We start from the raw sequence: 17227 nt of genomic DNA on the forward strand, positions 1-17227 counted from the left end.
TAGTATTGCAAAAAAAAAATGAACAATTTTTAAAAAGAGGGACAGACCAGAGAAAACAAATGGATGTGTCTTGGTGCCTTACTTTGAAGATCAGTCTCTGCTGCTGAGAGGGACTCCCCTGCCCCTCATTTCAGCCATTAGGCTTCTTGAACCAAATTTAAAGTTGTGCTTTTCACTGCCGTTGATGTAATAAAGCAAAGCTTCTCTACAGGTCCCCTCAGTGTGTCCTCTCACTCATCCTTAACGGTCTTCTTTTAAATCAAGCCACTTGGGAATATGGAGAAATTTTCTCAGATGCCTGTGCATTCTAGATTTAGAAAGCAGAAAATTGAGTTAACTAGTCAGATGTAAATTACGTGGGAAGAAATATCTTTAGGGTTTTTTAAATATATTTTTATAACTTTATTTATTTATTTATTTATCCATTTATTTATTTATTTATGTGGTGCTGAGGATCGAACCCAGTGCCTCCCATGACTAAGCAAGTGCTGTACCACTGAGCCACAACCCCTGCCCCCTCTTTAGGGTTTTAAACACAGAGATAATTGAGATTTGATTTTTGTATTCTTTACAAGAGAGTATAAATACCTTGAATTTTCAAGTTAGGAAGAAGACCAGATCATACATGACTGAAACAAAAATCCCTCCAGTCCAGACTATTCCGATTATTGTAACAAAGAATTTTCTTAACCTAAGGAACTATTGCATTGTGTAAGATTTCTAATAATGATGCAAAAAGAGCAAAAGTCATAAAGTATGTATGTAAACATGTAAAGGAAGGAAAACTTATCCTCTACCCTCTTCGATTTTCTGGCTGCAGCCTATTAATTTAACTAACAAAATATTAACAGGAGGAAGACATACAAATTTTATTTGATGTTAATATCATTGTGGCACAAGGAACTTCATAGGAAAGAAGCAAAAACTCCAAAGAAGTGTCTGGACTCAAGGGTTCATATACCACTTTAACAAAGAACAGTAAATTGTGAAGAAGTAACTAGACAGGGGGAAAGGGTTGAGCTTTGAGTAAGTTCTAAGAAAGTGAGAAAGAAGTATAAGGGGGAAAGTAATGGAAGTTAAAGATTATTTTACTAAGTTTATGCAGACTCGTCTCAGAGCCAACTCCCCATCTCCAGTGATAAAAATGTTCTCTTTTTCCTAGTACTGGGAAGGCACCTTTCTCATTGGAAATTCATGCCCTGCTTTTAGGGAGAAAAGGAAAGGACAGAAAGCCCTTCTTGCTTCTCCTATTTCTCAATTGCCTTCAGCTCAAAAGAATTAGTACACTGAAGCAGTATATTTTGGGTGGCATGTTCTGGCCCTCTGCAAACCCTTTTCTCCAGAAGGGAGTTCGTTCAAAAGGAGGCAGGTCCAATTCAGCAGAAGTCATGTAAATGTTTGACAGTTCACCTGAGGTGTGGTTTTATGAAAATAGACGGCAGTATACAAAAATGGAAATGGACATTTTGATAATGAAATGAGGTTGTGAAGATTTTTTTTCTTTCCTCAAAATAGTGATTACTAAGGGTGAATGGCAAAGGAAATGGAGAGCTGTAGTCAGAGGATGTGAAGTAGCAGATACATAGGATGAAAAAATCTAGAGCTTTCATGTGCAACATGAGGACTATAGATAATAAATCTGTTCATGCGAAATGAGTAGGTTTTATCTGCTATGGCCATAAAAAGGGGAGTCACTATGTGAGATGGTGGGTATGTTGTTAATTTGCTTCACTATAGTAATCTTTCTATTATCTCTGTGTCCCATAACATCATGTTGTGTACCTTAAATATACACAACAAAATTTTAAGTGGTAATTGGTAGAAATCAAACTTTAACTCTGTCTTTAAAAGAAGACCTAGCTGGGCACACACCTGTAGACCCAGCAACTTCAGAGGCTGACACAAGAGGATTGCAAGTTCAAGGCCAGCCTCAGCAACTTAGTAAGACCCACAGCAACTTAATGAGACCCTGTCTCAAAATAAAAAAAAAATAATCGGGCTGGGGATGTAGCTCAATGGTAAAGCATCCTGTGTTCAAGCACCAACACCCAAAAATAAAAATAAAAGAAGACCCAGAAACCTTTAGATGCACTTTGGTCATGCTATAAATGACCACTTACAGGACTGAAAGTGTTAAGAAAATGAGCAGCGAGGGAGGAGACCCAAGTTCGTGTTCATTTATTCAGCTGATATTCATGGATTCATCCATGGATAAGGCAGTGATATGAGAAGGAATTAAGGATGATTCAATAGTCCCTTTCCTTGCCAAGATTATTTCTATAAAGAAAAAAAATAAAGAAATAGGACACAAGTAACCATAACACAGTAGAAGAAGGCAGACTACAGACTGCCATAGGATTCTGATGCTAGAAAGAGTGCATTGAATCGATGATCGAGGGAGTTTCCCCAGAGATGATAACATTTGAGCTTAAAGGGGTCTGATGGGTCCTGGGGAAGGGAAGAGCATTCCAGGCAGAGGGAACAGCATGCCGTGGGCTCTATGAGCCTGTCCTGTAGTCAGGGAATCGTGACCACCCTGGCTCTGCAGCATGAAGTGTATGGGATGGAGTGATGAAACATTAGTCTAAAAGAAGGAGCAGATTGGGGACATTTAAAATATCTGACTTGTTTCTGGAACTTTTTATTTAATATTTTCAGACTACAGATGACTGTTGGTAACCAAAACTGTAGAAAGCAAAACAGTAGATAAGGGGAGGCTACTGTAATGGGGCAGGCTGTGCATGGGAAGTGGTCAGGTGTATCTACAGAAAGACTTGGTATAGAAATGAGGTGTTCCTCCCTCCTTGGCATCATTTGGAAGGGGCTTCCGAGTCTGGGGTGCCGCCTCTCTCACCTGCCCTCCTCCTGTCTCACAGTGCTCAGCTGAGTGTGGGGTTGGAGTGAGGACTCGCTCAGTGGTGTGCATGACCAACCACGTCAGCAGCCTGCCCTTGGAGGGCTGCGGGAACAACCGGCCAGCAGAGGCCACCCCGTGTGACAATGGACCCTGCACTGGCAAGGTGGAGTGGTTCGCTGGGAGCTGGAGTCAGGTGAGTGGCCAGAACTGGGTGTGTCTGTCTGTCCCATGCAAGAGGCAGCATCCGGAGGGCTTAGGAACCCGGACTTTGTGGCAGGTGTCCCAGCTGTGCAGTGGCTCCCGTGACTCTGGAGAAGCTACTTGGGCTTTTGTGCCTCATGCACCAAAAGTATTTATTGAGCATCTACTGTGTGCTCATTTCAACACTTAGGCTACAGCAGGAAGCAAAACAAACATCCCTGCTCTCAGGGAGCTATGGCCTGGCACGGTTTCCTTATCTATAAAATGATGGCAATGGCCACACCTTCGGAGGTTATAAACACAGGGAGTTGCAGCTGCTGCTGGTGCTGCTGCTGCTGCTGCTCTGGTATTGTTACTGTTAATTAGGCCAGCTTTGTCTGCACTGTGTCAGAGCTGAAAGTTTTACAAGTTGGAGTTGTACATTATAAAGAACGGAGAATATTGAATACTTTTTAAAAGTAACTTGATGGATGAATCAATTCTTTCCTCACTGTTCCAACTTTGAAGGTGACCCCCCTGAAAAAACCTAGCAGCAGGTCATTCCCTCTGATTGCCCTGCTGTGATTCCCCTCGGTATTGGAGTTCTTGGACCACTTAGCATTTGGCTCCCAGGGCTGGCTGGTTCTCCAAGGACATTTTGGCTGATGCTCATGATTTACACATTATCAGGACCTCTGGCTCCATATACAATTTTATTTATTTTAAGTAGCTTTAAAAACAGACCTTGAAAAAAATGGACTGCCTTGTCCTTATAAATTGATACAAGCCCTTTGGAAAGCAATTTGGCAATAAAAGTCAAGACCCATAAAAATGTTCATTTGCCTTCACCCAGTCACCCTACTCCTGGGGATTTGCTTTAAGGAAATAATTAACAGAAGAAAAAAGGCTTTTTCAACAGAGATGTTCATGACAGCAGGATGGCTAGGGATATTATGGGATGTCAGACTCAGTAAAATATTGTGTACCAATGACAATGATCATTAAAGGATATAAAAAGTATGTGTGAGATAATAGCAAGTGAAAATACAACTTGAAAATATATCAACCCGAAATCTCAAAACATAGTTTTTATGTAAACATCATGGAAAAATGTTTTACATTTTTCTTTAATATTCTTATAATATAATTCATAAAATTACAGAAAATTTCAGACAAAAAAAAGAATTCAACTACACTTCCATTGCCTACTCTGCTGAACGTCAGAGTCAGACACATTGATAACTTATTCCGGCTCCCCTTCTCACTAGTTTTCTGACTGGAGCAGGTAATTTAACCCCCCTGAGCCTGTTTCCTCATCTGAATATAAGGATAGCACCAATCTCCTCATGCTGTTAACAGGTTTCATAAGATGCTACACATATGGGGAGTTACTCATTGCTTGGGACATGGGGAACCTTTAATAAATATTCTGTTTCCATTTTTATTAATTTTTTTTCTGCCAGCTTTTTCACATGTTTGCCCCTGCCCCAGCCCAGAGAGGCTGAGCCTCAGGCCCAAGCTCACCAGCAGGGGAGGAGGAACAGACTGGCCAGGGAAAGGTCTCTGCCATAGGACTGCAAGCCAGAAGCACCACCCTGGGTGACCCAAAGTGACAGAGGCTGGGTTGGTCCTGAGCTGCATTGTTTATAAAACCCAGGGCTCAGAGCTAAGTAACAGCTGCAGCAGTGTCCCCCTAAGAGGCACATGCCACAGTGGAATGGAAAAGACAAATGCATGCTCCAGAGTCTGCCACAGTGTGCCCACTGCAGCTGCCACCACTGCCACCACGCCTCTAGCACCAAGCAGTCAGGGGCCCCAGGCTCTGGTATCCATGGGCTAAGATGGACCTATCCTTGGGCAGTAACCCCATGTCCTTCAGAGTCCTCTGAGGCCCAGGCCCTGGCCCATCTCCTCTGGCCCTTGGCATTGACCCAGTCCCACAAAGCATTCTCCAGCAGAAGCCAGGCCTGCCTCTGTGCCAAGGTAGATCAGCACATATGCACCACTCCTGGCCTCTGCCACCAAACCTGGCTGCCTCACCTCTGCTGTGACTCCCTGTCATCTCTCTAATCCCTGCTACCTCCAGGGTTGGCAGACAGCATAGCCAAGCCAGGGCCTTCGGCTCCCCAGGGCACAAGAAGCAGGCAGGAGATCTCTCTGTGAATCTCTCGGGGTCCTGATGGAGCCTGCATCCCAGGACTTGCTGACCAGAAAAGAAACACAGGCAACATGTTGGGGAACCTCCCACAGTGCTGCTGTGGCTTCCTCTTTCAGGTCTTAGGGGCCAGGGGACATTGTTATGAGCCCTCCCCCAGCAAGAGAAGAGGTACAAGGTACCCCCAAGAAAGAGATGGATCGGGGGTTTGTGAGCAATACCCAGAGCACACTCTCTGCAGCCCTGATGCAAACAGAAGTAGCTCAGTCTCTAAATGATGCCACGGGTGTGTCCTCTGAGGCACATTTTGTGCATCTGTAATTGGAGAGGGGAACGGATGGGTGGAGATCCCACTTAGAATCTTGCATCAAGCCAAGTAAATTCTGCTGTCAGAACTGAGTCCCGGGGAGACCAAGCCCTGCAGGCTGGATATGAGGGGGTGGGGAGCATGTCAAGCCAGCACCTTCCTCATCCCTTTCTGTGAAGTCCCAGGCCCAGTGTCCCTCTCAGGTGAACCAAGGGATGGGGGTCAGCAGAGACATGACCAGAACTTGAAAAGTATAGGCTGGGGTAACTCCCCTGCCTGCCCACCCCCCAGACTCACCCCCCAAATCCACCAGAACCCCAGGGCAGGGCTAGGTACTCAGAGTTCTCACTGAGAGACCAGGGTGGCTAAGTGCCAAGAGCCTCTGTCTCACCCCAAAGGGGCCCCACGCCCAGGCCAGGGTGCTCAGAGCTAGAGTCTGGGGTGAGGCAACTTTTAATCAGATTTTTTAAATCTTTATTGGTAACAAAGCACCTAGCATCTAAATTCCCAAATAATTCAGAAGTGACTGTTTATGGGACTCTAAATATATCCATGGAAACAGGCAATGGAAGATATCTCTATGAAACCGTGGTGTCGGATCACAGCTGTCACACAGTTCAGTTGGGCTCAGTGGCCCAGGCTGAGCAGAGAGGAAGGGAGCAGGATTTGGGGCCTGCCTGTTGGGAAGGGAGGAATGACCATAGGGGACATTGCCCCAGGTCTGGGGGCTTCTCCTCAGTTTATGTGTTGAAAGAATTTTAATGGAGCCCTTCTTCCACAGGTGTGCAGGCTCTGGGAGATTAATTCATTCATGCTATCCACCCTCTAAGAATCTAAAATATAAAATTAAAATGTCAGCTCATTGTTTTAGCACGTCTGAGAGTGTGTCAGAGTGTACTGGACAGAAACAGCCAAATTAACTGGCTGGCAAGTTCCTTTAAGGTAGAGAAACTATTCAGTCCCAGCACAGAAGACAATGTGGTATCAGGGACCGGCGTCCTTGAGTGGTGTCAACCCAAGGGCACTGACTGTGCACTCCAGAGCAGAACTGTTAGGAAAATTGGAATCCACATGTGGCTTCTCCTCCAAAAACATCTTCAGGTTCCCTTGGGTTCTTCTCACTGACTTGGTGGCAGAGTGGGTGCTGTCCCTTGATGGACAGTAGTTCTTGTCCCCTTTCCCTCACATGGCACCATCTCCCTCTGTTGCTTTCTCCAGTGTTCCATCGGGTGTGGGAGTGGGACACAGCAGAGGGAGGTGATTTGTGTGAGGAAGAACGCAGACACTTATGAAGTGCTGGACCCCTACGAATGCTCCTTCCTGGAGAGACCCCCCAGCCAACAATCGTGCCACCTCCAGCCTTGTGGAGCTAAATGGTTTAGCACAGAATGGAGCATGGTAAGTCACGGTGCTCTTGATAGAGATTGTCTTAATACGGTGTTCCCCTGCTGGCCCCCCAGAGTCACCTCTAGGCCAGGCTGGGCTCAATTGAAAAGTGGATTCTAGACTCTCTGTGGCAATCTACTCTAAGTAGCTGCTGCTGGGGGTAGCCCTGCTCAGTGGGGTGAATCTGAAGCTTGGTTTCTAAATTGTAGAGCAGTGACTCTTTCTGTGTGCATAAGAATCATCTGGGGACCTTGTTTGAAAAGACCAAATTTGGGCCCATCCTGGACAAAGATTGTATTTTTAATAAGCAGGATGCAGTCAATCTTGGTCTGCATTCCGAGAAACACTGCTGCAGAGGAACAGTAGCTAATTGGATTAAAGAAATGTTGCTAAAGGTACTATATTATTACTTAGAAATAAGGTACTAGGCTGGGGTTGTGGCTCAGTGGTAGAGTGCTTGCCTTGCACATGTGAGGCACTAGGTTTGATCCTCAGCACCACATAAAAATAAATAAACAAAGTAAAGGAAAAAAAGTAAGGTACTAATATTATAACTTATAAATTAATACATCTTTAAAGAGTGTTTTCTAGTTTCTCATTTCATCCACTGAAAGAGCCTAGGAACAGTGACAAATACAATGCAAAGGGCACTCCTGATATCCAAATTGCAGTTTTGAAATATCTCTTGCCAGTAGGGGGGACCAGGCATTCTTAAAGGAACGGCTGATTCCAGATTTGAGATAGCAGATATGAGCTTTTCATCAGCCCTTCACAAAAACAGCTGAATTCATGTCCAAAAGACTTAGGAGGCAACTTTTACAGTCTTCAGCTAGACACTGATGGATGGTTTGAGCATTGGTAAGAATAATAAGTATAATTAACTCAATGAAACACATTATATATGTTTAAATCCATCAATTTGTAATAGGTTTATAGCAATTTTTTTAAAAAAGTAAGAGCTGGAGGATGAGCACAGAGGTAGAGACAGCACTTGCCTAGCACACACAAGGCCCTGGTTTGATCCCCTGCACTACAGGAAAAAACAAAAGCAAAACAAACAAAAAAAAAAAAACAATAAATAAATAATTTTTTAAAAACAAAACAAACTAATAGATCACCATTACAGGATGTTAGAGAATCACCTCATTGTTCTGAAAAGTGATAAAGAGAAAGAATCGAGCATTTGCTCTTTTTTTCTTTTAATTATACCACTGGGTAAGCAAAAAGTAAATCTGGGGAAGGGATTCTTAAGAAGAAATGAGAGAGGGGCTGGGATGTGGCTCAAGTGGTAGCATGCTCGCCTGGCATGCGCAGGGCGCTGGGTTCGATCCTCAGCACCACATAAAAATAAAAAAGTAAAGATGTTGTGTCCACTGAAAACTAAAGAATAAATATTTAAAAATTCCCAAAAAAAAGAAGAAATAAGAGAACTACAGTATCATGTTTCAGCCCCAAATGACCTAAGGATCTGGGCATTACATGTCAGTGGATGAAAATATCCCCAGGAGAGAGAGAGCCACACAACTCTGAATCAATCCTGTACCTGTTGAGGCCTCTTCTAGATCCAATTCAATGGATGGAAATACAGAGAACAGAGGAACATGTAAAATCCATTCAGCAAAATCCATTCTTTCAGAATTCCACAGAAAAAAAATTCAGTTCTTTTACCCAAAAATGTTTGAAGTACCAGTGGGAAAAGCCACTGGAAAGGAAACTTGTGGATTAAGAGTCAAAAAAGACATCAACTAATTGCCACATGCAGACCTGATATGAATCCTGGAATGTAAAGAAAAGCAAGTACTTATAAAACCTGTGAGATTCATAAGGCAAGTGAAAATAGGACACTGAATATATATTTTGATGATAAGGAACTTTTAGTTTTTAAGTGTAACAATGGTATTATAATTTTTAAGGGTTCTTGTCGTTTAGAGCTATAAACTAAAACATTATGGAAGGAGTGATATGATGCCTGTATTTGCATCAAAACAGTATGAGGAGTAGAAGTGAGAGGGGCATAGATGGGACACGACATGAGTTGCGCTCTGGGTGATACGTGCATGGGAGTTTGCTTTGATATTCTGTCTCCATTTTGGAAATGTTTGAACTTTCTCAATATCTTCCCTCTCCAGTGTGTGGAGCTAATAGACTGACTTTTCCTCTTTGTTGCCATACAGTGCTCCAAGAGCTGCCAGGGTGGCTTCCGGGTCCGGGAAGTGAGGTGTCTGTCAGATGATATGACCCTAAGTAATCTCTGTGACCCTCAGTTGAAACCAGAAGAGAGAGAATCTTGTAACCCCCAGGACTGTGTCCCTGAAGTTGGTAAGTCCCCTAAGTTCCTGTCTTAGAGAAAATGTCCAGCCAGACGTGGTGGCACACACCTGTAATCCCAGTGGCTCGGGAGATTGAGGCAGGAGGATCACAAGTTCAAAGCCAGCCTCAGCAATGGTGAAGTGCTAAACAACTCAGTGAGACTCTGTCTCTAAATAAAATACAAAGTAGGGCTGGGGATGTGGCTCAGTGGCTGAGTATTCCTGAGTTCAATCCCTAGTACACCCCCCCCAAAAAAAAGAGAGAAAATATTCATCTTTCTTAAACTCTGAAAATGCCAAACTGATGTAGATATGTCTGTGACCTCATTAAGTCATGGAATTCAGGGGTCAAACTCTTGACATTGTAAGTTAAAGGGTTTAAGGTAACTATTCACAGTATGAATGGCTATCCCAGCCAAAAGAAAAACTTTAGTGTGAATTCATTAACTTTTAAGTGCATCCAAAGATTTAGTTCTATCATTCTTAAAGTCAAAGTAGTAAAATTTCCAACTTTTAATTGTATATGCAAACCACTATTGCTTGTCCATATAGAGGAATGCCAAGACCTCACAGCAGCTTGGTTGAGAATGGAGGAAGGGGAGATTCAAGAACAGATAGAGACAGTGATGGAGAGTCCAACCTGATATCTGCATGGCACAGTCCAGAATCTCAAATCAAGAATGGAGAGATCCCAGTGGGAGAGTTAGCCACCACATGGCTGGATTCCTGCAGGGAACGACAGCCCTGCAATTCAGGAGGCCCTACCCAACCTATAACCTAGAAATTGGGTCAGGTTCCCTGGGCTGTGGTTCATGAGGAATGGTCCCAATCCTTATAGAACTGAATTACAGTGAGAAAACTAAAGAAGGTAACTTACACATCTACTGGGCAAAAGAAGGTGTGAGGTGGGTGAAGATGCAGCTCCAGAGGCATACTGGATGCCCCCAACCCCCCCAACACACACACACAGTCTACTCAGAATATGTTGCCAAGCTTGCCAGGACTGGCTCCAGAATAGAAATGTGCTGAGCTTTTATTATTCAGATGACGATGATGATGATGATGATGATTCACCTTTTCACTGCTGTGATCAAAATGCCTGATAAGAACAATTTAGAGGAGGAAAAGTTTACTCGGGACTCTCTCGGTTTCAGAGTTTTTCCCATGGTCAGCTGACAGAACATCATGGCAGAAGAGCATGGAGGAAGAAAGCTTCTCAGCTCATGGCAGCCAGGAAACAAAGAGAGCAAGGAGCCAGGGACAAAATATGTCATCCCAAGAGCACCCCCCCCAATGACCTACTTACTTCCTCCAGCCATGCCCCACCTGCCTACAGTTACCACCCAATAATTCATTCAACTTATCAATCAATCAAATAGATTAATTCACTGATTGACACAGCTCTCATGATCTGATTATTTCACCTCTGAACGTTCCTACTTTGCCTGTCATGTGAACTTACTGGGGGATACCTCATATCTAAATCATAACGCCCTATTAAGGTCTGGATCTGGAATGTGTTAAACACTTGGACCCCAGTGCATCACTGTTCAGAGGTGGGGCTTGGAGAAGTGAATGGATCCTGAAGATTCTGACCTCATTTGTAGATTAATCCATTGTTGAATTCATAATCTGAATGGACTATTGGGAGGTGGTAGAAACTGTAGGAGGTGAAGCCTAGTTGGAGGGAGAGGGTCTTTGGAGGTGTGTCCTTGGGATGACATCTTGTCCCTGACCCCGTCCTTCCTCTCTGCTTCCCAGCTGCCATGAGTTGAGCAGCTTTCCTCCACCACGCCCTTCCACCCTGATGTTCTTCCTCCCCTCAGACCCAAAGCAATGGAGTCAGCCAACCGTGGATTGACACCTCTGGAACTGTGAGCCAAAATACACATTTCCTCCTTTAAGTAGTTCATGCCAGGTATTTTGGTCACATGGAAGAAAAACTGACTAACTCTAACCCCCTTTGTTAGAATTCTTCTGGGTCCCTAGGTACCTATTTACTCTCCTCATCATCATAGTAACATTAAAGGGAACATGGAAATGTATCAGTAGGCTGTCATGCCTAAGGCCCTGGGTTCAATCCCAGGACCAGATGGAGAAAGAGAGAGATTTACTTATCTCCCATTTGGGAGTCTCAAAGCTGAGCTCCTGGCATTGGCTCAGTTTGAGTGATGGCCTTCTTGCTAACAAAGTCCCAAGGCAGCACATGGCATCACGTGGCAAGAGACAGAGAGCACACCATCTCTGGTCTCTGTGCCTCTTCTTTAAAGCCACCAGGATTCGTTCATGGGATGGAAAAAACTCTGAAACCGAGAGTCCCAAGTAATTACCTTTCATCCTAATTACCTTTTCCAAGTCTAATCCCTTTCCCAAGACCCAATCTCTGAACACCATAGCCAGATCAAGTTTCCACCCTCTCGATACCATTATGATCCTGGGGGTTAAACATCTACAAGAGAGTGGGGGACAAGCCATATTCAAACCATGGTGTTTCTCCATTTATTTATACATGTTATAAAGCTACAAAAACTAAAACTATATAGTACTGTTACTGGCAGAGACAGCCAACTGTTACACCACAGAATTCTGAAACAGACTTTTTTATCCAAGGGAAATTAACTAGGATAATGGTTGAAAGTTAATTGAGGAAAGGAGAAATTTCCATTGTATTGAGACAATTTGTTTTTTTATTAAACAAGACACCTTAAATCTTACATCATGCCATATACAAATAAATACAAGTGTCCAATAGATTAAAGAGCCTAACAGAAAACACTATAAAAATGCTAGGGAAAAAAAAATGGGCTGGAGTTATGTCTCAGAGGTAGAACACTTGCCTCGCATGCATGGGGCACTGGGTTCAGCACCACATAAATAAATAAAATAAAGGTATTTTGTCTGTCTACAACTATAAATTTAAAAAAATTAAATGCTAGGAAAAAAACTATAAATAGCTTGGAATTGGTTAAAGCCTTCATAAGCTAAACCCAAAACCCTAGATGTTATTGCTAATTATGAGAACACAATAAGTTAAAAGCTGTTTTCCTGCTTAGAATGTCATAGCCCAAGTTGGAAGGAAGGAAGGAAGGGGAAAACAAAGAGGGAGAGGAAGAGAATAGGAAAGATGGTGAGAAAATATCCAAAACACATTTTAGGAGAATGTGTTACCATCAGTATAAAACACAATGTCCAGCCAGGAAGCTGAGGAACAAGTTTGAAATAATTACTGTGGCCAATTACTGTGTGTGTGCATACACACAAACATGTTCACTTGCGTTGGCAACACCACAGAGTTGAAAACTTAATTTAAATTTGGATCACAAATTGTCCCTCACGTTGTTTTTTTAAGGTCATATTATACTGCAATAATTGAAAAGAATACTTGTACATGTTAAGTTGCCTGCTTGTCTCAGGCACATGGATATGGATAATTAAAGACAGTTTGAATTGCCAGATCCTTGGAATTGCTTATGCAGGTTTCAAAACCAGGAATGATTGGCATAACAAAGTCATCTGTTCTGAAGGCCTGTCACTCAGCTGGCACACATTTGGAAAAGGTTTCCAACTAATAAGATGTGATATGAATTTTTGTTTTACCCCTCCAATTTGTTCGTTTATTCTTGCCTATGGTGTCTTTTCAATGGGGAAAAAGCATTTAGTTGTTTACCAATTATGTAAAATCCAATTAAGGGAAAAGGGAACTACAAGATTTTTTTTCTTTAATTTTTATTGTTGATTGTTCAAAACATTACATAGTTCTTGACATATCATATTTCACACTTTGATTCAAGTGGGTTATGAACTCCCATTTTTACTCTGTATACAGAATGCAGCATCACATCAGTTACACATCCACTGTTTTACATATTGCCATACTAGTGTCTGTTGTATTCTGCTGCCTTTCCTATCCTCTACTATCCCCCATCCCCTCCCCTCCCCTCCCATCTTCTCTCTACCCCATCTACTGTAATTCATTTCTCCCCCTTGTTTTTCCCCCTTTCCCCTAACTTCCTCTTGTATGTAATTTTGTATAACCATGAGGGTCTCCTTCCATTTCCATGCAATTTCCCTTCTCTCTCCTTTTCCCTCCCACCTCTCGTCCCTGTTTAATGTTAATCTTCTTCTCATGCTCTTCCTCCCAACTCTGTTCTTAGTTACTCTCCTTATATCAAAGAAAACATTTGGCATTTGTTTTTTGGGGATTGGCTGGCTTCACTTAGCATAATCTGCTCTAATGCCATCCATTTCCCTGCAAATTCTATGATTTTGTCATTTTTTAATGCAGAGTAATACTCCATTGTGTATAAATGCCACATTTTTTTTTATCCATTCATCTATTGAAGGGCATCTAGGTTGGTTCCACAGTCTTGCTATTGTGAATTGTGCTGCTATAAACATTGATGTAGCAGTGTCCCTGTAGCATGCTCTTTTTAGGTCTTTAGGGAATAGACCGAGAAGGGGAATAGCTGGGTCAAATGGTGGTTCCATTCCCAGCTTTCCCAGGAATCTCCATACTGCTTTCCAAATTGGCTGCACCAATTTGCAATCCCACCAGCAATGTACAAGAGTACCCTTTTCCCCACATCCTCACCAGCACTTGTTGTTGTTTGACTTCATAATGGCTGCCAATCTTACTGGAGTGAGATGGTATCTTAGGGTGGTTTTGATTTGCATTTCTCTGACTGCTAGAGATGGTGAGCATTTTTTCATGTACTTGTTGATTGATTGTATGTCCTCCTCTGAGAAGTGTCTGTTCAGGTCCTTGGCCCATTTGTTGATTGGGTTATTTGTTTTCTTATTGTTTAATTTTTTGAGTTCTTTGTATACTCTGGATATTAGGGCTCTATCTGAAGTGTGAGAAGTAAAGATTTGTTCCCAGGATGTAGGCTCCCTATTTACCTCTCTTATTGTTTCTTTTGCTGAGGAAAAAACTTTTTAGTTTGAGTAAGTCCCATTTGTTGATTCTAGTTATTAACTCTTGTGCTATGGGTGTCCTATTGAGGAATTTGGAGCCCTACCCCACAGTATGTAGATCGTAGCCAACTTTTTCTTCTATCAGACGCCGTGTCTCTGATTTGATATCAAGCTCCTTGATCCATTTTGAGTTAACTTTTGTGCATGGCCAGAGAAAGGGATTCAGTTTCATTTTGTTGCATATGGATTTCCAGTTTTCCCAGCACCATTTGTTGAAGATGCTATCCTTCCTCCATTTCATGCTTTTAGCCCCTTTATCAAATATAAGATAATTGTAGTTTTGTGGATTGGTTTCTGTGTCCTCTATTCTGTACCATTGGTCCACCTGCCTGTTTTGGTACCAGTACCATGCTGTTTTTGTTACTATTGCTCTGTAGTATAGTTTGAAATCTGGTATCACTATACCGCCTGATTCACACTTCCTGCTTAGAGTTGTTTTTGCTATTCTGGGTCTTTTATTTTTCCATATGAATTTCATGATTGCTTTATCTATTTCTACAAGAAATGCCATTGGGATTTTGATTGGCATTGTATTAAACCTATAGAGAACTTTTGGTAATATCGCCATTTTGATGATGTTAGTTCTGCCTATCCATGAACAGGGTATATTTTTCCATCTTCTAAGATCTTCTTCTAGTTCTCTCTTTAGGGTTCTGTAGTTTTCATTGTATAAGTCTTTCACCTCTTTTGTTAGGTTGATTCCCAAGTATTTTTTTTTTTTTGAGGATATTGTGAATGGAGTGGTTGTCCTCATTTCCATTTCAGAGGATTTGTCGCTGATATACAGGAATGCCTTTGATTTATGCGTGTTGATTTTATATCCTGCCACTTTGCTGATTTCATTTATTAGCTCTAATAGTTTCTTTGTAGACCCTTTTGGGTCTGCTAGGTATAGAATCATGTCATCTGCAAATAGTGATAATTTAAGTTCTTCTTTTCCTATAGTTATTCCTTTAATTTCTTTCATCTGTCTAATTGCTCTGGCCAGTGTTTCGAGAACTATGTTGAACAGAAGTGGTGAGAGAGGGCATCCCTGTCTTGTTCCAGATTTTAGAGGGAATGCCTTCAATTTTTCTCCATTCAGAATGATGCTAGCCTGAGGCTTAGCATAGATTGCTTTTACAATATTGAGGTATGTTCCTGTTATCCCTAGTTTTTCTAGAGTTGGAACTACAAGATTAACAAAATAGGGCTGGGGCTGGGGCTCAGCGGTATCACACTTGCCTGGTATGTGGGTTCGATTCCCAGCACTACATATAAATAAATAAAATAAAGGTCTATCAACAACAACAAAAAGTCCTATTTAAAAAACAAAAAAAGATTAACAAAATAGCAGGAACAGGACAAAAAGCCATATCCACCACCCTTCCTCTTTCCACTGGTCCAGGCTGCCTCTTGAGCTCAGGAGTCTTGTGTTCTCTCTCCCACTACAGACGAGAACTGCAAGGACAAGTACTACAACTGCAACGTGGTGGTCCAGGCCCGCCTCTGTGTCTACAACTACTACAAGACCGCCTGCTGTGCCTCTTGCACTCGTGTGGCCAGTAGGCATGCGGGGTTCCTGGGGAGTAGATAACACCCCGCATTCCCGTCAGCAGGGCATCATCCCTGCCCTCCCGGGGGCTGTAAGCAATGTGCCTGGCTGGATCCCTGGCCCAGGACACTGCCAGTCAACTTCATCACCACCCTTGCCTTTGGTCAAGTGTACCCAGGAGCTTTGTGCCCCGGATGTTAGAAAGCCACAGTGGGTCCTTTAATCATCATTATGTACTGATGACCCCTCCCTTGAGACCTGGCATCTGCTAACGGTGCTCTCTGAAAACCAAGCCATGGGAAACTCCGTAGCTCTCAGCCCAACTCCTGCCCTGGTGCTTTGCACGTAAGCAGACAGGCCACTAACCAAGCACTGCCTCATCCCTGGTGTGACTGGCCTTCCAAAATTAGCATCCTTGGACAGTCAGAGGCAGCGCTCCGTCCCAAAGACCCGCCAAGCCTTGCTGAGACCTGTGCACCCTCTGTCACCTCAGCCTGGCTATGCCTGTTTTCATTCTCAAGGACATTAGACTGTTTTGCTGCCTTATGACACAGATATCTCACATTAATGTAGTGCTTCATTGTTTAGCAGGTGTATTCACAGATATTAGTTTATTAGTCGTCACAACATCCCAGAATGGGAAGCAGGGGATAAATAATCATCCCACTTTATTGACAAGGAAATATCTGAGGCTCAGCTCAGGTCATTGACCTGCCATTCCGTGGCAGAACTGAGTGCCTGTTCTAATCGCCTGCACATGACCCTTACCCAACCGCACCTCTACCACTATAGAGGTCTCAGGTGTGAAGGATGCAGCTTCATTTCTAACCAAAAGCCTGAAGTTTCCACCAGCAACAAAACCCAGGCCTTTGAATTCTCTCCTCCACCTGGAGGTCGAGTCCTCATCCCCACGATTCAGATTTCTGTTTCCATTTTCCCCACAAAGTCACAGGCCCTAGTGACAGAGCTCTGCAGGTTTGGCTGAACTCCACCCTCAGCAGAACTGTCCCATGAGACAAGAAAGCCAGAGGGAGAACCAGGTGATTGCCTGGAATTCGGGCTCCATTTCAAGTTGACAAGTCCCTCTAGCCATGGGCCTTCCATGTGGCAAAGCAGATTCCCAAGGTCCACAGCCCTGGGCTCTGGGCTCTAGGCTCTGGGCTCCTGCCTTCCTCAGCCATCTCTCCCATGTTCTTCACCACCTAGTAGAAAGTCAAGCCGGTAGGTTCCCCCAAAAAACATCTAAATCACATGACTCCCATGACTCCCAATCCTTACCTCCTCCCAGACTTGACCAGGAAGACCCTTACCTGTGCAGTCAGCCTGGGAAAAGGAGCTGTGAAGCCCCTCCCATGTTTCCTGACTCACTTTATGTAGTTCCAGAGACCTCATGCCTGCAGCAAGGTGTAGCACATATTGAAAGATGAACCAACTGAAAAACCACTTAAGAGCAATATTTTCTTTTCTTTTATCCATTAAGAAAGGTATCAAGCTAAATAACTGTAAACTTATAGAAAATGTCTCT

The 17227-nt window shown here is 43.0% G+C and overlaps 1 protein-coding gene across 1 annotated transcript in view; it reads left to right on the forward strand.

The window, feature by feature from the left end:
* The window catches only part of Thsd4 (thrombospondin type 1 domain containing 4), a 208234-nt gene extending 192490 nt beyond the window's left edge, over positions 1-15744 (forward strand). Inside the window, exons 9-12 of the mRNA XM_026387801.2 lie at positions 2877-3050; positions 6718-6897; positions 9060-9204; positions 15602-15744. Coding sequence (XP_026243586.2) covers positions 2877-3050; positions 6718-6897; positions 9060-9204; positions 15602-15744 — 642 coding nt within the window. The remainder of the gene's footprint in view (positions 1-2876; positions 3051-6717; positions 6898-9059; positions 9205-15601) is intronic.
* The last annotated feature ends 1483 nt before the right edge of the window (positions 15745-17227 follow it).

Source organism: Urocitellus parryii, chromosome 6, assembly GCF_045843805.1.
Source record: "Urocitellus parryii isolate mUroPar1 chromosome 6, mUroPar1.hap1, whole genome shotgun sequence".
Taxonomy (NCBI): Eukaryota; Metazoa; Chordata; class Mammalia; order Rodentia; family Sciuridae; genus Urocitellus; species Urocitellus parryii.